At 41.2% G+C, this 25,309-nt stretch overlaps 1 protein-coding gene across 3 annotated transcripts in view; it reads right to left on the bottom strand.

The window, feature by feature from the left end:
• Positions 1-14,055: 14,055 nt before the first annotated feature.
• The window catches only part of ILDR1 (immunoglobulin like domain containing receptor 1), an 18,303-nt gene continuing 7,049 nt past the window's right edge, over positions 14,056-25,309 (bottom strand). For 2 of the 3 annotated variants that reach the window (XM_034990351.1, XM_034990370.1), the window contains 3 exons: positions 19,077-19,208; positions 18,035-18,858; positions 14,056-14,097 (listed from right to left, as the gene is read on the bottom strand). In XM_034990351.1, the coding sequence (XP_034846242.1) occupies positions 14,056-14,097; positions 18,035-18,858; positions 19,077-19,208 (998 nt within the window). The remainder of the gene's footprint in view (positions 14,098-18,034; positions 18,859-19,076; positions 19,209-25,309) is intronic. The other variant, XM_034990361.1, reaches the window with a different exon arrangement.

Below are 25,309 nucleotides of genomic sequence, written 5' to 3'. Positions count from 1 at the left end.
TCCTACTATGATTGTTTATTTGTCTACTTCTATTATACCTATCTGGGCTCATCCCTGCCACTGGCTCTTGTCAAGTTGCATACTCCCACCCTCAACAGAGATCCACTAAGATTTTAATCAGGATTTTATTGCATTTATAGATCAGTTGAGGGAGAGTTGGCATATTTACCATACTGAGTCTTCCAAACTTTGAATCTCTCTCTCTTTTTTTTAACGTCCTTCCTCTACTTTCTTTGTATTTAATTTGCTTTTCCCTTTCTAATTTCTTGAGATGGAGACTTAGATCATTTATTCTCATTCTCTCTTCATTTTATAATTTGTGTATTTAGGATAGTAATGTTTTTTTAACTTCATTAACTTCCTCTAATTACAACTTGAGCTGCAACCCATTAGTTTTGTTTTTTGTTTTGCTTCTATCCTGTACCTCTCCATTTTCGTCATATTTGTCCTTTAAAATCCCATTCAAATGTTACTACTTGTATGAGGTCTTCTCTGATACACCACTGAGATACCATGATTGTTGCAACCTCTCAGGCTCAGCAGTGGTCTATTTGTTATTTGGTGGAAGACATTCTCATCATTTTCTATCTCATAGCACAGGTATGTTGTATTGTTTTATTTCCTCTGCTCACCTGCAGGATCCTCTTAGTTTTTATATGTTGTATTTTCATTATAATCAAGTTAAAATACTTTTTAATTTCCTTTGTGATTTCTTCCTTGATCTATAGGTTGTTTATGAATGTATCACTTAATTTTAAAGCATTTGAAGATAGTCTATGTTACCCTTTTGTCATTAATGTCTACTTTAATCCCACTGTGGTCAGAGAATATATTTATAATAAATGAAATCCTACAAAACTTGTTGAGGCTTGTTCTATAAGCCAGCATGTAGTCCAGGTCAATTTTGGTAAATAGTGCATGCACACTTAAAAAAATAATGCATTCTGTCATTGTCAGAGGCAATGTTCCTTATTTGTCACAGCAAATGGCTCCTGCTATGATTGTAGATTTGTCTACTTCTGTCTAATTTTGCTTTATATATTTTGAAACTATGTTGTGGGTGCATATAGACTTAAAAGTTTTATATCATCTGTGGTGAATTGATTTTATTATTATTATGTCATGTCCCTCTTTATCTCTACTAAAGCTTATTGCCTTAAAATCTACTGTATTGAATATTAATATAGCTAAATCTGTTTTCTTTTAGTTAATATTTGCATGGGATAAATTTTTCTATCTTTTTACTTTCCATCTTTCTTTGGTTTTACCCTTAAGGTATGTCCCTTATAGGCACCATATGTTTAAAAAAATCCAGTGCAAGTCTTCCAATTGGAATTTTTAGTCTGTTTATATTTAATACAATCATTGGTATATTTAAGTTTTATCTACCATCTTTTTTTCTATTTTTTCTATTTTCTATTCAACTAGCCTATACTATATCTCTTTTGCTTTCCTTTTCTGCTTTCTTTTTAATCGACTATTTTTGTTCTTTCCCCACTATTAGCTTTTACTGGTTATACATTCTTTTATTTTTTTTTTTTATCTAGTGATTATCTTTGGGATCATTACATATACCCTGGGCTTCTTACAGTAAATATACATGATTAATGTAACCACTACCATGGCAGTTCTTTTATTTTAGAACACTGTAATTTCATTTGCTCTCTTCTACCTTTTGTGTTATTGTTTTTATGAATTTTAATTCTATATACATGTTGGATCCCACAAGATAATATTATTGTTTGATACACTCAATATTCATTTAGATTTATTTACATATTTACTCTTTCTGTTTTCATTCCTTCCTTCATTTCCATGCTTATATTTGGGATCATTTCCCTTCTTCCTGAAGAACTCTCTTTGGTTGCTCTTTAGTGCAACTCTTCTGGGAATGTATTCTCAGTTTTTGCTAATTGAAAAAAAAATTCTCCTCTATTTTTGAAGAATATTTTTGCTGTTGTGTTTTGAAGGTTCACATTTCTAGATTAGTGGTTATTTTCTTTCACATCTTATATTCTGGCTTCCATTATTCTGTTAAAAAGTCAGCACCAAATCAATTAAGAATTGAAGGGAATATTTTCCCCCCTCTGGCTGCTATAAATTTCTTTTTACTTTGGTTTTTATTAGTGTTACTGTGATGTGCCATGATGCGATTTTCTTTATATTCATCCTGCTTGGAGTTTGCAGGGCTTCCTGAATTCGTGACTTGATGTCTTTCATCAGTTTTGAAAAAAAAAAAAATAGCCATTATCTCTTCAAATATTGCCTCTGTCCTATTATCTATCTATTTCTCTGTCTCTCTGTCTTTGTGTCTGTTTCTGTCTCTTTCTCTCCCTCTCTTTTTCTCCCCTTCTGGGACTCTAATTACATGAAACTAGAATATTTCATGCTATTCTTTTTGTTTCTTCTGTTATTTTCTATATTTTGACATTCTTTTTCCTTTCTGTGATGAGAGCTACTACTGAAGGAAACTGACCTGACTTGGAGCACCTCAGAAAAGTTCTATGCCTTGGCATTGTTGAAAAAAACATCAACCAGCGCAATATGGTCAAGATCAGCATTACAGCTGCCTAGGACCACACTACAGGCTGAGGCAACAAGAGATCAGCAAAATATTTAAAAGGAGAGCTGGGGAACAAGAGAGCCATAGGGAGCTTTCAGAATGCCCATTCCATTGTTTATTCTTTCCCAAATTCTCAAGCCTCATTCTGTTATCATTTCCTTTCTGTTTAGAGAATTTCCTTTAGCCATTCTTACTGGTAGGTCTGCTGGTGACAAATATTCTTAGTTTTCTTCTTTTGAGAATGCCTTTATTTTCCCTTCGTTCCTGAAGTATATTTTTCCTAGATATAGAAATAGGGTTAACAGTTCTTCTCTTTCAGCACTTGGAAACTGTTGTGCCAGTTCCTTTTGGCCTCCATAGTTCCAGATAAAAATTTGCTATCTAGGACATGGGGATTGTCCTGGGCAGAATCACTTTGTATAGTCAATAAATGGTTTAATACATCAAAAAAATTGCTGCCATTTGAACCATTTTTCTGTTATAGACAGTGCATAATTTCTCTGTAACTGCTTTCAAGATTTTTATTCATTTCTGGTTTTTTTGATGTTTGATTATGATGTGCTGTGGTTTGGATTTTTTTCCTTTTGGTTTCTTCTTTTTGTGGTTTCTAACCTTTCTTTCACCAAATTTGGAAATTTTACAGCCTTTGTATATTTCTTTGAATGTTTTTCCAGTCTCATTCTCTTTCTCTTGTGTTTCTGGGACTCTGATGGCATGAATGTTAGTTATTTTGTTATTGTGCCGCAGGCCTCTGATGCTCTGTTCATTTGTTGTTATTCAAATTGTATAGCTTCTCTTAATCTGTTCCTTTATTAATCTTTTTTCCTCTGTCATCTCTAATCTACTATTGAGCACATCCAGTGAGTTTTCTTTCATTTATTATAATTTTCAGTTTTACAATTTCTCTTTGGTTCTTTTTTTTTTTTTTTTTAAGATTTTATTTATTTATTTGACAGAGAGAGACACAGCGAGAAAGGGAACACAAGCAGGGGGAGTGGGAGAGGGAGAAGCAGGCTTCCCGCCAAGCAGGGAGCCTGATGTGGGACACGATCCCAGAGTTCTGGGATCATGACCTGAGCCGAAGGCAGACACTTAACAACTGAGCCATCCAGGCGCCCCTCTTTGGTTCTTTTTTCATAGCTTTATTTCTTTGCTAAGACTTTCTAGTTTTTTTTTTTTTTCATTTGTCTCAAGAGCATAATTGCTAGTTGAAACATTTTTATGATTGCTGCTTTACAGTCCTTGTCAGATAATTCCAACATCTGAGTCATCCCGCTGACATCTGCTAATTGTCTTTTTTCACTCAAGTTGTAATTGGTTGAGGAATGAAAGTTCAACTTCCTGCTCAGTTCCACAGACACTGTAGTGGAGGAGACAGTTTTTCCATTAGTGTTTGGCTGAAGTAGGGTGGGTATTGTCAAAATGTTTCATGTTCTGCTATATTGTTCTTTTTCCAGTTCTTTGGCGAGGGGGGACAGCCATTATGGAGTACATTTTTGGCTGCACCTGTTGGTAGTTTCAGCTAAAGGCTTCTCCACCCCCCTGTACCAGATATATAGAAAATGAAAAGAAACCCAGGGAATTACCAAGTCAAATCAGGAGCAAGAGTCCTGCATGGCCAAAAAAAAAAAGTTACAAAATTGCACTAATGTTTATTAGCAAAAACCTGGCAGAATATACATGGAACTGACTTATGAGGGTACTACATCAGGGGTGGAGGAAGATAAATTTCAATTAGGCTGGAATTATTATATAGGTGCACTTACCAGAGACTCTGGAATCAATGTGCTATCACATACAGTTGACAAAGTTCTAATTACTTTCTCTTTTTGTTGTTTGTAGACTGAAAAGTGGATTCACTTCTGGCTTTGCTGAGTTGAGATGCCAGAAATCCTCTGTAGAGGAAGGAATTAAAAGATTTATTAGAGAGTGGGGCGCCTGGATGGCTCAGTTAGTTGGGCATCTGACTCTTAGTTTCAGCTCAGGTTGTGGTCTCAGGGTCATGGGATTGAGCTCTGCACCAGGCTCCTGGGCAGTGGCAGTACCGGAGATTCTCTCCCTCTTCATCGGCCCCCTTCCCCCCTCTCTCTCACATGCTCTGTCTCTCTCTGTCTCCCTCTCTCTCTCTGAGATAAATGAATGAATCTTTAAAAGAAAAAAAGGTTTAAGGAGATAACAGCATAGAGTGGATCTGTCATGTATTACCTACTCAGCCATCCCAGCCCTGAGGACATGGCTGTCACAAATAACATGGAGAAATGCATTAATGAAGGTAGTACCAACATATTTGAAAAGCACCGTGGTGGCTGTCTTCTGTAGGTCAGAGACGAAGGTGGCAAATACCGATATTGAAATGGGTTCTATGATTTCAGTAAGGTATATGATATCTCAGGGTGGCAGAGACTAGTAAGTAGCACAAAATTATCAGAAACAACTTGGGCTGGTTACTCTAGTAGACGGAAGAGCTGGTGAGGCAATTATAATGGTTTGACTCACAGGGATATTTGGAATTAAATAAATGATCATAGGGTCCCCAGTGCTGAAATAGGAAGGTCATCATGGTTACCTCGGTAAAGAAAACTAGATGGAATAAAGGCCCTTTGGTGAGCATTTATATAGGACACAAACATTCTAATACTCTGAATCCATTCTGAGAGATCCCTTCACATACCTTTTTCTCCAGACCAACTTGTTATCAATTTTCATATCATTCCTTTCATGACCCTGACTATGCTGTCAAATCATTAGCCTCTATCCATGTATTACTATAGAGCTGCTCCTTAGGCCAGCTTTCACTTAGGCCAAATGGGCAATGAGATGTCATGTTTAGGATTCTGCCCACTGAATGGAATTACCCTTCCTTTTCTGCAGGGCCACGAACTTGGTGGGGCTGCTGCATTGCAGAAGTCATCACCAACTGTCATTCAAAACCATCTACAAAATGGGATCAGATTTCTTCTGGCCATAGAGAGCACTGCATGTGGCTTAAGCCAAGAATGAGAGCAGGATGGCAGTGCAATGGGAATAGACACACCAGGATTAAGAGCCACCTGCTCATCCAGTTTACACTTGCTCAAGCTGAGTCCCAAATATAGCACATGATAAAGGAGTATTGCTTGACATGACTGATTCTATGGCTTGGTAGATAAAACATTCAATTCATGTGGGGCAACTGGTGTTCCATAGTCAAATGAGTATTCAGTCTCTACCACAGCCCAGTAGCAAGCCAAGAACTATATCTCAAAATGAGGATAATTACTATTTAAAACAGGCATGATTTTGCTCCCAAACCCTATGGGCCTCTATGCTGAACCTCCTCTCAGAGCTTCCAGAGTCCATAGCACATTTGATCATGGATATTTTAAAAACCACTGGGCTCACTGGTCATAAAGAGGGTGACCATATAATCTATCATCCAAACTAGGACAGTCTTGAAAGTGAAAGTAGGCACTAGTAATAAATACATTGGGACAATAGGCATAAATTAAAACTATCCTGAGATATAATGTCATTCAGTCATAGCAGCCAAGTGATTAATTTGTTTGCTTTGCATCCTTGACCAGCCAGAGTGCACACTGAAAGGAATTCAGGAAATTTTGACAGAGAGCTCTCAATTCTAAAATATCCTGGATTGGTGGAATAGGTCATTGAATTTCAAGGTAAGATATCTTTAAGTATCCAGGCAGAAAAAAAGTAAATATTTAGTCAGTTCTCAAACATTAGTATGCATGAGAAACATCTCATAGTTTGTTAAAACAGTCCTGGACTCTATACCCAAAGTTCCTAATTCAGTAGCCATAAAATGGGGTCTGATAATTTGCATTTTAACAAATTCCCATGTGATGTTGATGCTGCTGATCCGGCACCATATTTTAAGAGCCATTGATCTACAGAGAAGAGAAAAAATATCCCCACAGACCGTCCTCAGTTTTTTCCACATCAGAATTCAATACCAAAATATAATGGGGCAACTGCTACAATATTCTAAAGAAAAATTAGACCAAGATGTGGTTGAAATTGTAGGGACCTGACAGCTTTCATAAACATGAACAAACAAGTAAAATTGCCTTTATGAGAACCTCTTGCAAAAGCTATGCAATGATGAAGTCCTGATAAGAAAAGATGAATAAAAATAACGGGAATGGAGAAGTTGCATTAAATATAAAACCAGTACTAATTATGAGAATTATGATTGTAAAATAAATGTTACAACTGATAAAATATACATTTATGTAAACAAACTAACATATCTCATCTATAAGAAATAAAATATGTGGGCGCCTGGGTGGCTCAGTTGGTTAAGCGACTGCCTTCGGCTCAGGTCATGATCCTGGAGTCCCGGGATTGAGTCCCGCATCGGGCTCCCTGCTCGGCAGGGATCCTGCTTCTGCCTCTGACCCTCCCCCCTCTCATGTGCTCTCTCTCTCTCATTCTCTCTGTCTCAAATAAATAAAATCTTAAAAAAAAAAAAAAGAAATAAAATATGTAAATTTGAGGTTCCTTTTTTTTTTTTAAGATTTTATTTATTTATTTGACAGAGAGAGACACAGTGACAGAGGGAACACAAGCAGGGGGAATGGGAGAGGGAGAAGCAGGCTTCCTGCCGAGCAGGGAGCCCAACGCGGGGCTTGATCCCAGGACCCTGGGATCATAACCTGAGCTGAAGGCAGACGCTTAACGACTGAGCCACCCAGGCGCCCCTTGAGTTTCTTTTTTTTAAGATTTTATTTATTAGAGAGCTTGAGCGGTGTGTGTGGGGGGTGCTGACTAGTTCATATCTTGATGTAGTTGAACTTAAAATGAACTCTCTCCTCCATGATATTGAGACAGGAACTGCTTTTCATTTTTAAGATGCCTGTATCTTTGTATCCTTTTTGTAGAAGTTGAAAAATAACCTTGAATAAAAATTATATCTTCTTTGGGTTTTTAAAAATAAATATAACTGGGAACTATGTTACTTCGACAAAAAAACTAAATCAAGAGTTGAGCAGAGATTACAGGGAATGTGAGAATGGCTAGCATTTGAAACCTGGGGTTTTAAAACACAATGACTCCAACTACTCAACATTTTCCTTTGTCTTTTTTCATAATACAGGAGGGCTCTTTTCAAAAATAAGATCTCTTCAAGTGAAATATTTGAAGTTTAATGATTCTTCCAGTTTTGCTTCAATTTCCCTTTTTCTGATAGAAAAGAAAAAATTTTTAAATTAAAACTAGCATTCATATGAACACATTTTAAAAGGATTTTTTATCACTCATTATATATCAGAGAACACATTTTGTAATGATGTTTGACCTACTATACTTAAGATTTTTATTAAGGTATAGTACATATCATAGAATTCACCCATTATAGGCAATACAGTTTCATGATTTTTAGTAAGTTTACAAAGTTGTGCAACCATCACCATAATCCAATTTTAGAACATTTCCATCACCCCAAAAAGAAACCTCTTGTCCATATGCAGTCAATTCCTGTTCCAACTCCAGTCCTAGGCAACCACTAACTTACTTACTGTCTATATAGATTTGCCTTTTCTGGACATCTCATATAAATGGAATCATATGATTTGTAGTCTTTTGTATCTGGCTTCTTTCACTTAGCATAATATTTTTGAAGTTCAAACATGTAATATGTATCAGTACTCTGTTTTTCTCTATTACTGAATAGAATTCCATTGTATGTCTATACCACATTTTGTTCATCTGTTCACCAGTTGATGGAAATTTCTACTTTTTTGTTATAAATAAGGCTCCTATGAACATTCATATATGTTTTTATGTAGATGATTTCCCTTGGGTAATAACAAGAAGTGGAATTTCTGTGTTGTATGGTAAATTTATGTCTAATATACATTTTTTAATTGCCAAAAGGCTTTCAAAGCAGCCACATCCTTTCACATTTCCATCAGCAACTATAAAGATTTCCATTTCTCCACATCTATGCTACCATTTACTATTGCCTGCCTCTTTTATTATCGTCATTCTAGTGGGTTTGAAGTGGTGTCTCATTGTGGTTTTGATTTGTATTTTCCTTTTTTTTTTTTAAGATTTTATTTATTTATTTGACAGAGAGAGAGACAGCGAGAGAGGGAATACAAGCAGGGGGAGTAGGAGAGGGAGAAGCAGGCTTCCCGCGGAGCAGGGAACCTGATTCAGGGCTCGATCCCAGGACCCTGGGATCATGACCTGAGCCGGAGGCAGACACCAAACGACTGAGCCACCAGGTGCCCCTTAATTTGTATTTTCCTAATGACAATAATATTATATAGAACATCTTTTCATGTGTTCATTAGCCATCTTTATGTTTTCCTTTGTGAAATCTCTATTCAAATCTTGTCTATTTTTAAAAAATGTTGTTTTTCTTATTGAGTTGTATGATTTCTTTATAGATTATGGTTAGAAGTATTTTTATCAAGGATTTGTGAGTATATTCTCTAAGTTTGTGGTTTGTATTTCTATTTCCTTAATGGTGTCTTTTGAAGTCAAAATTAAATTTTGATGAAGTCTAATTTGTAATTTTTTTAAGGATTATGCTATTGGTGTCAGATCTAAGAACTCTTTACTTAATCCAAGGACACAAAGGTTTTCTTCTTTTTCTCTAAATGTTTACAGTTTTAACTCTTACATTTAGACTATTATCCATTTTGAATTATTTGCTTATGTATGAAGGGTCTAAGTCCATCTTTTTACATGTAGCTATCCAAATGACCTAGCACCATTTGTAGAAAAGACAATCCTTCCCTCACTGTGGCCTAAACAGCTTTGTAAAAAGTAAAAAATCAATTTACCATAAATGTAAAGATTTATTTCTGGACTCTCAGCTCTGTTCCACTGATCAATATGTCTATACTATGTCAGTACCACACTCTCTTAACTACTATAGCTTTATAGTACATTTTAAAATTGGAAGGTATAAGCCCTCCAATTTTGTCTTCCAAGATTGTTTTTACTATGCTGGGAACCAGGATTACGTTTCTGGACCAACTCCCACTTGTTCATGGTGTATAATTATTTTTATGTATTAAAATATTTGGTAATATTCTGTTAAGGATTTTTGCATCTAAGTTCAGGAGGGGTGTTTGTTCATAGTTTTCTTTTTTTGTAATGACTTTTGCAATGGCTTTGCACTGTCCTCCATAAATGAACGGGGAGTATTTCCTCCTCTTCTGGAAGGGATTGTGTAAAGTTAGTGTTAATTATACCTCTAAAGTTGTGCTACAATTCTCCAGTGAGACTATCTGGGTCTGGAGATTTCATTTCAGAGAGCTTTTAATTAAAAATCCAATTTCCTGAGGTGGCAGCGCTTGTGGTGACTGAGCGGAGCCCAGGGACAGGATGTTGGTGTTGGTATTAGGAGACCCGCATATCCCATATTAGTTTGCCAGCTAAAAAAACTCCTGATGCTAGGAAAGATTCAGCACATTCTCTGTACTGGAAACCTTTGCACCAAAGACAGTTATGACTATCTCAAGACTCTGGCCTGTGATATTCATATTGTAAGAGGAGACTTTGACGAGAATCTGAATTATCTAGAACAAAAAGTTGTAACTGTTGGGCAGTTCAAAATCGGTTTGATCCATGGGCATCAAGTTATTCCATCTTGATTTATTTTGTAACACTTTTTTTTTTTAGAAACTTTATTTTTTATTGTTATGTTTAGTTAGGCAACATATAGTACATCATTAGTTTTTGATGTAGTGTTCAACAATTCATTAGTTGCGTATAAAACCCAGTGCTCATCACAACACATGCCCTCCTTAATACCCGTCACCCAGTTACCCCATTCCCCCACCCCCTTCCCTTCTCTAACCCTCAGTTTGTTTCCTGGAGTCCAGAGTCTCTCATGGTTTGTCTCCCTCTCTAACTTCTTCCCATTCAGTTTTCCCTCCTTTCCCCTATGGTCCTCCGCGCTATTCCTTATATTCCACATATGATTGAAACCATATGATAATTGTCTTTCTCTGCTTATTTCACTTAGCATAATCCCCTCCAGTTCCATCCATGTTGATGCAGATGGTAGGTATTCATCCTTTCTGATGGCTAATACTTTTGAGTTTGTCTCTCTGTATAATTTTTGTAGTGGTTGCTGTGGGAGCTACTTATAATGATGTACTGGTATTTACATTTATCACTTTAGATGAAGTATAGAAACTTCACTTCCATTTAGGTCTCTTTACCTTTCCCACCTTTAAATATTATTGTTTTAGTATTAGTATTATAATTTTTGTTTCAATAGTCAATATGATTTATAAAACTCATAAGGAAATGAACTGTCTATTGTATGGACTCATATTTCCGTTCTTTCTATTGTTTCTTCTTGAGTCCTAATGCTGTAAGTTTCCTTTTGTCATTTCCTTTGTTTGAAGAACTTCAGTCTTTTCAGGATAGGTCTGCTAGTCACAGAATCTCAACTTTCACTCATCTATGAATGTTTTTATTTTCCCTTCATTCCTAAAAAATAGCTTTTCCAGGTAATTATGGTTAAGAGTTATTTTCTTTCAGCACTTAAAAAACATTTTGTCATTTCCTTCTTCATGGTTTTACATAAGAAATCCACTTAAATTAGTGTTTCCTTGCAGAGAATGCCTTGTTATCTCTGGCTGCTTTCAGGAGTTTTTGTCCTTTTTTAAAAGTTTAATTATGATGTATCTTGGCATGGATCCTTTAGGTTTATCCTGTTTGGGTTCATTCAACTTTTAGGTTCATTCAATCTCTAGGTTTGTGTCTTTCATCAAATACAGGCGGTTCCCAGCCGTTATTTCTTCAAATACTCATTCATACCCACTTTTCTCCTCTACTTTCTGGGACTCCAATAATATTAGATATTTTGTTATAGTCTCACAGGTCCCTGAGACTCTGTTCATTTTTTCCAGTTTATTTTCTATTGTTCAAGTTGAGTGAATTCTATTGTTCTGTCCTCATGTTCACTGATTCTATCCTCCCATTTCCACTCTACTGTTGAGCCCATCTAGTGAGTTTTTAATTTCTGTTGTATTTTTCAGTTTTATAATTTCCTTTCCTTTTTTGCATAACTTCTATTTCTTTTTTGAGATTTTCTATTTTTTAAGAGAATTTGTAATTGTTGTAGTATTTTTATAATGTCTGTCTTCAAATTCTTATCAGACAATTCCAACATCTGATTCATATCAGGTTGGCATCAGGTGATTTCATTTTTCATTCAAGTTGTGATTTTCTTGGTTCTTGGTTTGTATCCTGGTCATTTTGTCTATTATGTTAGGATACTTTGGGTCCTATTTTAATATTTTATTTTACAGGAAGTTACTCTGTTAGGTTCAACATACAAGTTTTAGCCTACTTTTGCAGGCCATGATTCCAATGGTAGTTTAATTTTCAGAACGTTTGTGATGTTATGCTGGTCTGCTTGGTGTATTTGGTGCTGGTGGGGCTCACTCTGGTCTCTGTCGGTGCTGCCTGAGGGGTTAGAAGGGATTTCCTCTGACTGGGTTGCCAGATATCACTTGGTGAGGGAGGGGTGTGTAGAAATCTTTCTCTTGGTGTTCCCCTGCTACCCTAGTTAACCTGGGCCAGGGAGGAGAGCATAGTTTCATGGAGACAAAGTGGCTTCCAGGCCCAGGCTGCTAGCTGTGACAGGTCCTTTTTCCTGGTTCCATAGTCAGACCTACTATCTCTGGGCTGGGGAGGAGAGTCTCTCGCCCTTGGGAACAAAGAGCTTTCTCAGCTGGGTTACTTGCTTTACCTGAGTCTCTCCTACTGGTTCTTCTTACTCACCACAGTATCTCTCCATGGAAGAGTCTCTGGCCCAGCGGGAAAGGAACGTATTTCCCCCGGTCACTTATTTTTGGCAGGGCTCCTAGACGGTCCCCAATGCCTGAGGTGGTCAGAGGGACTCCCACTAAATCCAGGGGGAAGAATGAGCTATTACCTTCTCTTGCTAGGTGGGAAGTTGGAAAATGTCAGCTCTGGGTGGCTTTTTTTTGGTTGGGGGATTCAAGACACCCTGCCTCTGTGTTATTCCTCATGCCCTGAGGCCCCAAACCACCTTGCCTTCTTCTTAGCATTCTTTAGAGTTCTCCTTTGCCTGTTTCTTGTGCCATTTCCAGGGTTTATAAAGTTATGCTTAGTGGGAAGGAGCAAGGAAAAGGTCTATGCCATCTTGTCCAGACCAGAAGACCCTCACTACTCAGTTTTATGTCTTATCTGTTAAAATGTTTTATTTTTGTTTCTGTTTTGCTATTTTAGACCCAGTTACATTACAGACATCAAAAATCTGAAAGAAATCTTTGCCTGATGCACACATTTAACCTATTTTCTCCAGATGTAGTTAATGAGGCTGGGGGAAAAAAATGAATGTGTCAACACAACAGGATCTAAATTGAGCTTAAGGCCATATACATAAAGATACTGTTGAGGAACACACACAAACCCCTCCTTTCAGACCATCTCCTAACAATCTGCTCAAGAACCATCTCTACATCAAGCAGAAATGGATTCATGAAACCATCAAAGGGACTGGGGAAAATGGCAGGGAGTGGTAGAGCTTACTGTAGAGAGGGCATAGCCCTCTCCTCCTGGTGTTCTCTGAGTGGCCAAACCTACCTGGATGCTTCTGCTTGGGAAATCTCAACTCTACAAGGCTGAGTGGTGCCAGGAAAAAGGTGACTCCAAACTATCCAAGTTAGCCTGGCTCTTCTCTGAGCTTTAGTAGAGAAGAAAACTCAGTTCAGTCAAGTGCACCAAAGTAAATATTTATTTGGGACAAAATCCTTAAGCCAGTACATTTCCTTTCTAATTTATTTACATACTGTGTTGTTCTCAAGAAGCATTTAAAGTGATTTTAATGGATACATAATATATAAGGATATATAAATTAGATGTAGGCAAAAAAAAAAAAAGAGCAAGAAGAAAACAAGGGACAGGCATAAGTTTGGTGCAAAACTGCTTCTTAGTGATTTTCTACACTTGCATAAATAACCTATGAGAGAGTACATTGCTGGACTATTTCCTGTGCCGTCTCTGACTTGACCCTCAGGAGCACTCAGGACTGGGAATGGGTGCAGCAAGGTGGACTCCTAAAATGGAGATATGCTATAGAGATAGAGACAAGTTCCCATGGAAGTTTCCACATTCAATAAATTTCCTGCACCTGAAACATGTTTGATTTCTTCTTAAAGATTCCTGAGTTCTCACTTTGAGAATGGCCATAGTTCTGAGCTCTGTCACCTAGTTGAAGACTCAGGCTACTAAGTTCCTGAGAGGTCACATACCAGTTAGGGTCCATTACAAGTCAGATACTCTAAATGTATAGTGTGTGAGCCAAGGCTAACACGACAGTCATTAAGTCCTCCAACTCTTGTTTTTAATATTTTTCTATTTTGTTCTCAGAATCTAAGCCAAAACTGTAAGATAGGGACTTGCAGTGTCCCTCCCAAGTCAGCTGGAAATCTGGGAGATGCTGATGATGCAAGGGAGCTGAGAAGTAGCCAAAGAAGTAGTGCTGTACCCGGTGGCTAAATGACCACACTCCTTCCACTATGGGAGCTGCCTCTCTCCTGGGGGATAGAACACAAAAGAATCCAGTCAGCTGGGATCTATTGTCTATGCATACAACATACAAGGTGCACTTGATATGGATGCAAATCCTAGGTGAGTGGTGGATGCTGGGGCAGCATAACTGAATCTAAAAAATACTTCTTGACTCCTCATGAAGCCAGTCCCTTCCCCAGGCTTAGGCTTCTCTTCTTTCATAGAGAGCCTCCCTTAAATACCTTTAATGTTTGAAAATTTCTTACAGTCTCATTCACTTTGCCACCTGCTGATTTTAACACCTTCGAGTCTCCTTTAGACTGAAAAAAAGTGCCCTGTCCATTCATCAGCCCATCTCCCTACCATTTGTTCATGAAGACATGGCCCAGTTCTTCTTTTCCTATTCATAGTCTCCTGAACCATTCCTTCTCAGCCCTTTTCTAAAAAGTTGAGCTTCATACCTTAGTATTTCTCTAAGTTATTTTTCAAAGATCATTATCTCTTTCTGACCAAACTCAGTGCCTTTTCTTCAGAAGTTAGTACACTTGATCTTTTGGCTTTTTCAACTTATTCTGTCAGGACAAGGACTGTCTACATTTCTCATATTTCTCTAACTTTGTATTGTAGGGGATCATTTCTATCTAAGTTTTGAATATCTATAGCTGTAGTCCATGAATGTGACCTTTCTTATCCTATTTGAAATGCTGAAACAAGGTATCTGTCCCAAACATACTGTTAAATGCATTGTATATGTATATACATTCATGTTACTATAAAAAAAAATGTGTTTATCAGGAAAGTGAGTTTTAGGGGGCATGGCTTCTAATCAAAATGCTATGGGATGAATATTCTCTGATACAAAGGAAGGGAATGAAAGGGGACAAAAGGAACTTATGCAGGGCTTGCTGAAGAAAAACCTAGATATGATCAAGGAATAGGCATTGTATTAAAAGTAGAAGATTAAGTATACTGAGCAAAAAAAAATTTTTTTTGTATTAAATCAAGTCAGGAAAAATGAAAAAAAAATCTTGGATTCTCTACCAAAAGTTTGAGTTTAACTTGGAGAAGAAGGAATGCAGTAGTTTTCTCTTGTATTAGAACAGGTGGGTATAGGCCAAGTTTGCAACAAACCAGAAATGTCTTGCGAAGCCCTTTCTCGTAGAGCAAGATTGGAAAGAAAGATAATCCATTTGAAGGAGGCCAGGAACACGGGGGCAACCCAGTCTGAAACTACAGGAGTTTAAAACTTGACATTACAGTTTCTTTTATTTCTGAGGTTGTAGCCTTTGATGGAGTGAAAAAAACACCAGACCTAAGGTCAGATCTCTGCTGGAATCCTGATTCTGTAGTCAAATGGGAGATTCCTCAACATAAGTCCCATTTTCTCGTGGGCACTCTGCAGAGAACAGTTCCTACCTATTTTGGATGGAAGCCCTTGTTCCTCGGTAACTATTTGTTAAACATTATTCTTCAGAGACAAGGTTCCATGTAAGCCGAAAGGTTTTTTGATAAACGTATACTGCTCTGAATATTTAATAAAGTATTTTTAATAAGTATTTCATAAAAAGTTATGGCAAAGCTGTAACTGCTGAAAGCTTGATTTAAGAAAATAGTGGTAACATTTATTAACTCCAGGAGCAAACAGAAACCTTGTTATACATCATCAAAGATTGCCATCTAGTGGCCCAGTTGTATTATAAGTTCTGAAGTTAACTTCAAGTTCTGAAAACTTCAGAGGTTAGGAAATTGTGTGGGAAGCATCCAGTCCCACCGAGGAGAGCAGCAAAAAGTAAGATTTTGGCCCTGGAGACTTTTGCTTCACTGAAGGCATTCAAAATTCAAACTATAAACAAAACACTGTGCCCTTCCAACCAACCAATCTAAAGCCAGCCATGGCTCTGGGTCTGTAGTCACTCAGAATATGAGTAGATAGTAATAAAGTGATAACTCTTTGGGAGATAAGCTTAGAGAAATCCGTATCAGTGAAGGCTTTCAAAATTATCTTGAGTGAAATCTTTGCATCTCATGAGCAACTTTACAATAGAAAATTTGGTTTGCTTGTGGTAGAATTAGTGGTGTGTACATCTTAATGATAAAGGAAGCTGTGATACTTTCAGAAAATGAGGAAGAAATAAAGTTACCAGGAAGAAATATAGCAGGAAAACATCATTGCCCCAAATGATTCTTGTTTCTTTCAAATGAGGCAGCATGAAGTTACTGAAAGGGTAAAGGCTTGAGAGTCAGAGGGCTATCCATGCTGAAATTCTGGCTTCACTGCCTATTGGCTTTGTGACTTCGAGAATGATACCCAATCTCACTGAGCCTCACCTGTTGTTGCAAAGATTAAATAAGTAAGGTTTGGAAAAGGCTTACCCCAATGTCTGGAACATAACTGGTGTTCCTTTTACCCTCTTCTCACTTAAAAGAAACCACATAATTTCACTTAAAGAGAAGAAAATGAAGAAAAACCTCAAAGAATATAGGGTTTGGATTTGGGGCCAAAAACTGCCCTTCAAATAACATTCTCTTCTGTCAAAATGAAGGTAAGAGACAGTTTAGTCCCTCTCTGACTAAAGTAGCAGCAGTTGTCCTGGCTTTAACTGGTTCCAGGTGTTCTTTCAGGATGTAATTTTCCTACTGGTAACATAGAAGAAAGAGTTGTATCCACTATAAAATGAAGATAACAGCACAAACCTCATAGGTGGTGTGAGAGTTAAATGGGATATGGCATCAATGTCCATAGTTAGGTACCAGTTAGTAAGATACTACTACGTTTCGTTGTTACTGGTTTTTGCCTCTCTCCTGGGACATTTATTGAGGATTGCCATTATTTTAGAACTGCCTGCAGGCCTTTGCTACCTTCCTCATGAATTACTCTCTCACCAAGGCTCTATTCTAGAAAGGCTAGCACTATAGTTCCCATAAGGTGCCTGTTTCTTTGCATACTCCATGCCTGTGATTGGTTTTTAAACCAATCACAGCAGAACTTGCATTTCCAAATATCCTTGGAAGTATATGGGAGACTAAAATTCTTCCTACAATATTCTCTACTCTGGGAACTTCCCTCAGAGCCTACTACATATCCCTTTACCTCAAAGGAAGCAAAACAGAAAAGGACTTTGGTCAATAGAGAAATAGATTTTCATTTAAGTTGGCTCTGAAGGGAGTTCATGAATATTTTTGACTGATGGCAGCATAACGTTGCAAAGTGACATAAGGGAATACCATCGTTTCAGTATATCAATTATAAAATGGTTTTTTAAGTCACATCTTTAAAAAAAAATTTAAGGCCTAAAAGGCCTATAATCCCTCTTTGTGCCCCTTTTAGGCTAGTAAGCTATGACTGGCACCCATTAGCGCCCTGCCTGTTCCAGAACGCTGAAGTTTTGACTTGGGATATGAGGTTTTTTTGTTTTGTTTTGTTTTGTTTTAATCAGTTTAAGGATTCTTTCCGGGGGTCTCCCAGGACCTCATCCTCGAATACAAGGCCTTGCACACTGACTTGCAGCCCCCAAAAGCGGCACAAAAGTCCTCTGTCAGGCTGTACAGTCTAATTTAGGGTATGGAAATAGGGTTGCTAAGTAAAGGCAGGCAGCTATGACAGGAAGTAAAGCCTTAGCCACGAAACCTGCATTTAAGTCTTAGCTCCGCTACACACAGGCGCTGAATTATTCTGAGCCTCGTTCCTTCATCTGTGAAATGGGGGAACCCTGCCTCACGAGACTGTGAGGGGTGTTGGTCTGGGGATGAGAAGGCCCTTTTTTAAGCGTCAAGCATCAAGCCCTCCTCCGCCCTCTGCACGCACTGGGCCCCTTCTAGCTCTGACAAGAGGTCTCACCACGCCCACCAGGCAAGCTCAAGGAGGAGATACCCTCATCGGTGGCCTGTGGGGTGGCCTGTGTCGGCTGGGGCCGAGCCCCGCTCTGCCCACACCCGACCCTCAGCAGGATGCCCCAGGCTCACCGAGCGCCTCTCCACACTCCCTTTCTTCCTGCCATTCTTGCCTGGCATGACATCCAGTGACCGGTAGCTGGGTGGCTTCTCCTCAGGCCAGTTTGAGGAGTATGAGCTGCGGCGGCGGTGGGTTCCCCAGCTCCGGGGCCGCCTCTCCTTCTCATCCTCCTCAGAGCTCCAGGAACTGAGGCCCGAAGGCAAGGGAGGGGAATAGCTGCGGTGCCTGCGCCGCGGGTGCCTCTGGGCATTCTCCCGGGGGCTGGGCCTGCGGGGTCGGTCTGGATAGCGGCTCCGGAGAGGTGCGTGGTCGGGCCGCCAGCGGGCCTCACTTGATGAGGGGCCGTCACTGAGGCTGTCCCTGTCTGACCAGGGCGCGGGTGACCCGTGCAGCCGGGAGCGGTGGTGCCTTCCCCTCTGAAGTCGGTTCAGCTCCCGTCCCTCCAATGCCCAGCGCTTAGGCTCCCGGTCCTGAAGCTCCTGGTGGAAATCAGAGTAGTGGGCCTGCCTTCTCCCCTCCCTCGGATCCCAGGGTCCAGGGGGAATTGCGGTGAGCCACTCCTGGCGGGAGGAGTTGCCGGTCCTCTGTGAGGACGGCAGGTCTCTGATCAGTGGGGGCAGGTGGATGATTCTGCGCTCCACAACCTCAGAGCCCAGGGAGGACAGCATGCTGCAGGCTTGGCCAGATATGGCTTTAAGGTCAGGGGGCAGAGGCTGGGCTGGATTGAGGTTCTGCAGCTCTTTCTCCAAATACTCTAAGACACCATTGGCGATGGGAGGGTGAGCGGCGGTCTGGGTCATTGGCATCTGTGGGAGGCTGGATCGCAGGGACAAATCTGAAAAGAAACAAGGATCAGAACATGCAGAACTGCTGGCCCAAAACATGCTCCTCAGAACCAGGGCACCAAAATACCACATTAATCAGCTTGCATCCATCCCGTCCCCATCCTCAATCACAGATACCCACTATATTGGCCATGAAGGCCCCAATATAGCCCTTGCGCCTACCCCTGCCCTCTGCCCTCTCCCACCCCAAATTTCTGGCAAGGTTTACCTCGCTGCAGCAGCGGGTTCATTGGATAAGATGAAACCTGAGAGCTCCTGTCCGCCCCCCAGTATAGGGGTTTTTCCATCATCTGAGGGCCTAAGGCCCGAGCCTGCTTCAGGTAGCGGTGGCGGGCCAGGGCTGCAGGGGAAAAAGGAGAAATGCAGACCCTCAGCCAGGACAAGCCCCACACCCTCCACTTCACTTCTCTCTGCCCAGTGGCCTTGCTAAGAGGCCAGTTTCTAACCTATCTTGCATAGGAGTCAGAGTTAAAGGAGCAGTAACCCATCAGTCATCTGGCAAGGAGCTGGGAATGTACGCCAGGAAAGGATACCTATAATACCTGACTTCCCAGTCTTGAAAACATTGCATCATCCTGCCATTCCCAGGTTCACCTAAGATGTAGGTAGATACATGGATATTAGTAGGCCATGAAATCTCAGGTCCCAGGCCAACAAGGTCTTCAGCCACAGGCCAAATATAGAAGATGCAGACGCAAAAGACTTCAAGGGGGCTGCCAGGGAAGCTCAGAGCTCCCTGCTCAGAGTAGAAAAAGGAAAACAAACAAAAAAGGATGTAGATGCTGAGGTCAATGGGCAGAACTACTGGTAAAGGGAAGGAGACGGAAGAACCTTCTAGCTGGTACACCAGCCCTTGCGGGGAGGAACTAGTGAGAGGGAGGCAGAAATGCAAAAAGCTGAAGTAGATCCCAGTGGATCCTTTCAACTCTTCTCCTTATCTCAATAAGTGTTGGGATTTTCCCTAAGTAGGGGGAATCTCTAAGGGGTGCAGTGAAGGCAGAGAGGGAGAAAGGAAATACCATCTCCTTTCAGGACAAAGAAAATCATGTAAAAAGGCAGCACAAGGAACCCGTAGACATGTCACTCCAGTACCCCAGGTGCAGCTAGTGTGAAGCACATAATCCCCTCCCCTCCACCCCTGTGAGCGCAAATTAAAAACAAAAGCATTTGTTGGTTTTGTTAGTGAATTTCTGTTTTGAGGTAACTGTCTCCCAAGGTTTCTGTCTATCCATGCATGCAGGAAATGTATTTGCATGTTTCAGGGCAGGAAGTGCCTGCCTCAGCCCCCCGCTGACACTTTCACCTCCTCCTGCCTTCCTCAAGCCCTGTGGCCACCTCTATAGCAGCAGGGCTCTGCCTCTCTGAGGCTTCTTCAGGCGTAGTAAGAGGGGCAGAAGACAGGCATTCTGGCCCCTGCTGCAAAGGGTCGGGGATTTGCTGAGGCCAACAGCTGAGTGGCCATCTGGACCTGGTGGCTCTGGTGTGAAACACACTTCAGCACAAGAAGTGGTTGCCCCTGAGCCCTCAGAAATGTCTGGAGCTGCAGCCCTGACAGGGCATCACGGCCTAGCCTGGAGGAAAGCAGATGCAAACTTAGAGCAGCTCACCCAGCAGCCACACCTTCAGGTGGCCAGCACTCCAGACCCTCCACGTGCTCAGCACCTTCCTCGCCCTCTTGCTAACCAATGCCTCCCCCAGCTCCCTTCATGTGCCACCATCCGCACACATAATGCCCTGCTTACTACGCATGTGTCAGTCAGTCACTTTACCTAAGCTACCTAATCCTAAGAGCAATCTCTTGATGTGGGAATTAGATGAAGAAGCTGGGTGCACAGAGGTTGGCTTCCCAGTTCAAGGTCCCATAGCTGGTGATGGACAGAGATGCCTCTCTGATGCCCAAGCCTGTGCTCTTCCTGCCAAATCACTGAGTCCCCAGACTCTCCTTTATTTCTGTGATGAAGCAAAGTAAAACAAAACAAAACAAAACACACCTTCCACAGTGGTAACTCCTTGCTTTATTTCTTTCCAACTTGGCTCCATACTTCAAAACCCACTCCAGACTAGTCTCTGCCTCTAAGGCCTGGGGCATCTGATTCCACTGGGAACAACCCTACCTGCTCCCCACCCCTCTAACTGAGTCCTGGCCACTTCCTTCCCCTACTCCCCCAATTCCATAGTAGACAAAGGGAAAGTTGGGCTTACTCCTTGTCCCCCAAATGACTTTTATTTTAACGAACGAGACCCTCTGCACAGATAACTCCCTAGAGACCCTTCCAGAGCTTCCATTAGCTTTCCTGTCAAATTTTCCATACTCCAGAGATTAACCCACCTGCTCTCTTCTTAGTTGCCACCCCCTTTTCCCCAGGGCCCCGCCTTTCCCTGATGTAATGGAACTGTTGTGATGGGCGTGGAAAACATAGCCTCTGAGCTTCTCCCTGGCCCTCTCGTCCCATGGGGATGTCAGGGTTTTCTGCTGTTCACCTAGTGGGGAATCAGGCAATAAAAGAAGAGACATGGAGAAAGTAGCTAAGCCTCAAAAGACTCCTAATAAGCTATCTCTGAACCTCAGTGGAGTGAAGTCTGCCTTGATCATGTTAAGGAGCTCATTAACAATACAGATTCCTGGATCCCACTCCCAGATACTGTCCTTCGGTCTAGTGCAAAGCAAGCGCAAACCGTGTTTTTAACAAGCTCCTTAATACTAGTGCAGGACACCCAACTGGAGTTGACTATTGAGGATTCTCAACAACCTTTTGAGAACTATAGTTCTCAGGGTTAAGTTTCCTTAAATACGAGCTTGGAGGGTCAGATGGACTTCAGCATGAATGAGCGAATTTCCAGAGCCTCTGGGCCCAGGCTCCTCTTCTGTGAGCTAAGGACAGAAATACCTATTCCATAAAGTTGTGAGGTTAAATGAAGCAATAGTACCTGTGACATGTCTAATAGAGGACAATCAAGAGATTGTCATAATAAATTATTATAATTAAGTCCCTTCTTTTGCCTTAAATCCCATAGGAAACAAAAGTACACATTTGGAGACTAGACCACCAAAGGCCTATTTATCTTCATTTCTGAGGAAAACCCAGGGCATATTCTTTAAGACGTCTCTCCCGTGACAGAAATGGCACAGCACCTCCCCCTCCTGCAGAGCCCTGTGCCTCTCCTTCCCTGCAGCCAGCATCACCCGTGGTGCCTGAAGCTTGCCTGTAACTGCTTCCCGTCCCTCACCAGCCCCTCTCCACTCTTACAGAACTCATACTTTACCCTCTGTCGACCCATCATCACACAGTCCTTTCACCTTTTCCCATACTACCAGTCCCCTCTAACTTGACTGGCTAGTCATTTCAGTGACATCCTTTGGAGCTTCCTAGAATCCCATGCACTTGAACTCTTACCATCTTGGCTTTCGCTTCTGGCCCCGTGCTGCTAGTGCTGACTGCACAGCCGGGCAACTGACCTCACTCAAATAGCGCTCCCCAACATGGCTTCCCTTGACTGATCTATCAAGCCCACTTCCCTCCTCTAGAGCAGTTTAAACATTCCCAGCTTCTCATGTCTTCCCCTCCCCGTGAACTCTCGGCTGATGACATCATCTTGGTTGAGGAAGAGGAACCAGCCCCAGGCATGGAATCCAGAGACCTATGTCTAGTCCAGGATCTGCCACCAACAAGCTGTGTGTGACTGTGCTGAAGTCTTTCTAGGCCTTACTTCCCTCAGCTGTGAGGGGGATGGGGAGGTGAGTGGCATAGATCAGAGACTCCCAGTGTGGCCTGTGGCCTACTACAGGGTATGCTTAGAGGTTCTGCGGGGAGGATGGCCAGTAACTGATCTAGTGTTCAGTTTCAAGAACTTTCATCTTTAAGTTCTACTGTGGGTCGTTTACCAGTACTAAGTGAATTATCAAGGGTTACTAAAATTTGCTGTCATTCTCATTTTTCTCCTCCCTGGTTCTATTAACTCACTGGAAAGTGGGACCAAGTTAGGGAGGTGGGCTGTGGTCAGAGAGGGTCAAGAAGCACTGACATCATTCTCAAGCTCCCTTCTGCCTCTAGAATTTTGATTTGCTGAAATCAAGACAGGTATGAGGTCCCTCAGCTTCCTGCCTTATACTTGGACCATCCCCCACATTTTAATGACTTTCTCTCTCTCTCCAGAGGTCAAGCTGCCCTTCCTTTCCTTTCTAAAGGTAGTCCTTCTTCCGTACACCTGATGTCACTCCTGTTGCATCTGCTCAGTGATCGTCTCACTTCATAAGGCTTCACTTTACTCATTTCCTACTGGCCTTGGTTCTTTGCCTACAAATACACTTGGGGTTATCTTATTCTAACCAACAATCACACACACCCCTTTCCTCATCCAAGAGCTCTCCGTAACAACTTCTGCCCCCTCCATGTACTCTCCTCTTGTCATCAAAATTCTCAGGACAGTCAGCCATAGTGACTCACTCTGAAAGTGACCTCATTTGCTCAAGTCCAGGGATCTTTACTTGTGGCCTGCATTTCTTTATGTTACCAGTTCTTCTAAATGAACTCTAACCACTTAGGATAAACTACTCTCCCCAAGAATCTGTTTATCAGCTTACTGAAACAATGGATACATTTATCATTTGTGTTGGTCTCATCCCCCGTCCTGCCTGTTTTTCATGCCCCACGGACCTAGGGATTCTAAGAAGGTATCTTGGGAGTGATTTTTCTCATCTCTTCTTGCATATTACTACTCCAGTGACAGTGATTTCTCCACAGCATCTCTCCCAGAGGCTCTTGAAAGGTGAGGAGTTCCATAGCCCAATATGGAGTTCTCTGCTATTTTTCCTCTCTTTAAGGAGGTCATTGTATCTCTGCCAAGCCCACTGTGATCTCCACATAGAGGCTGTGGCAGCCTCTACTGTGTGAAATTCAGGCACTCATAAGTCAAGAACCTGGATTCAACACCATACTGTCAATGCCACTTACTAGCTGTGACCACTCTGACCTTCAGTCCTCTCATCTATTAAGTAGTGATGATACAGCCTTCTAGGGTTGTGAGGATTCATATAGGGAAATATATGCAAAGGGCCTACGCATGGCAGACTTCCAATAAAAGTTAGTTCTCTTTTCCTGTAAGACAACAACCCCAGAACACAGGCCTGAAACCAGACGCAGGCCATTGACCTTCTTGACATCGTAGATTAAGTTTTGTTTCTATCTTAAGAGGTAATTCCTTATCTTTTTTTTTTAAATTTCTGTTCAAATGATCCAACTGATAAGAATGATAAGAGTGATTATCTCTGAGTGCTCAGATTAGTCTTTACGTTTTCCTGAATTTCTCAAATTTTCTACAATGTAATATGTTACTTATATCATCAGGGAAAAATGTTATTTTAAGAACACAAAACTCCTGGGGTGCCTGGGTGGCTCAGTCATTAAGCGTCTGCCTTCGGCTCAGGTCATGATCCCAGGGTCGTGGGATCCAGCCCTGCATTGGGCTCCCTGCTTGGCAGGAAGTTTGCTTCTCCCTCTCCCACTCCCCCTGCTTGTGTTCCCTCTCTTGCTATCTCTCTCTCTCTGTCAAATAAATAAAATCTTTAAAAAAAAAAAAAAAGAACACAAAACTCCTTCCATTTAAAGCTGTTGATCCCACTCCGTCTATTTATTAAGAAAAGATTTTTATAGAATAATTTTCTACAAAAAAGATTGGCATTCCACAGCCAAATATTTTAGGACATGTCATAATTCTATTTTAAAAGTCAAATTTCAGCCAAAAGAAAGATCACATTGAAAGCAAGGTCTTCTGCTCTCTCTCTCCTTCATGTAAACCTCCTTCATCTAAAAAGAGGTTCTCAAAGTGTGGCCCACAGATCAGCAGCATCACATCACTTGAGAACTTTTTGGGCATACAAATTCTCAGGCCTACCCAAAACCAATTAAATCAGAAATTCTGGAGGTGGAGCCAGCAACTGAGTTTTAACAAGCCCTAGTGATTCTTAAGTTTAAGAACCACTGCTTTAACAACTCTCTCCTCTATCTGTTCTTTTCAAGTCATCCCGAAGGGGAGGCCTCCTCTCTCACTGCTACATTCAAACCACCCACTCCAGCCACTCCATGTCCGAGCAAGGTGAGTGCTGAGCAAATACGGAAGCACAGGCTTATCAGGGCCACTGAGGAAATGCCATCAGTAGGCAGAACCACTGGAAGGAGGCCTTAAGCAGGCTAGGATGTAGACAGGCAGAAGTCTTCCCCCTTGGGTCTACAACTTCCCGGAGCATCATTTTCTGGGCGAGCCTGTGATGGGAGAAGGGCACTGAGGAGACACTGGAAGGACCCAAGGTGTTAGCCTGGTGTGTGAAGCTGGTCTACTTGGGACAGCAGTCTGCAGCATCACCCCCTCCCAGTGCTCGTCCGAGCCTGCGGCAGCACCCCTCCCAGTGCTCGTCGTAGTCTGCGACATCACCCGCTCCCAGTG

This window comes from Mirounga leonina, unplaced genomic scaffold, assembly GCF_011800145.1.
Source record: "Mirounga leonina isolate KUSES-001 unplaced genomic scaffold, KU_Mleo_1.0 Mir_115, whole genome shotgun sequence".
NCBI lineage: Eukaryota > Metazoa > Chordata > Mammalia > Carnivora > Phocidae > Mirounga > Mirounga leonina.
The sequence above is the reverse complement of the archived record's forward strand: the minus strand, read 5'-3'. Positions and strand labels throughout refer to the sequence as shown.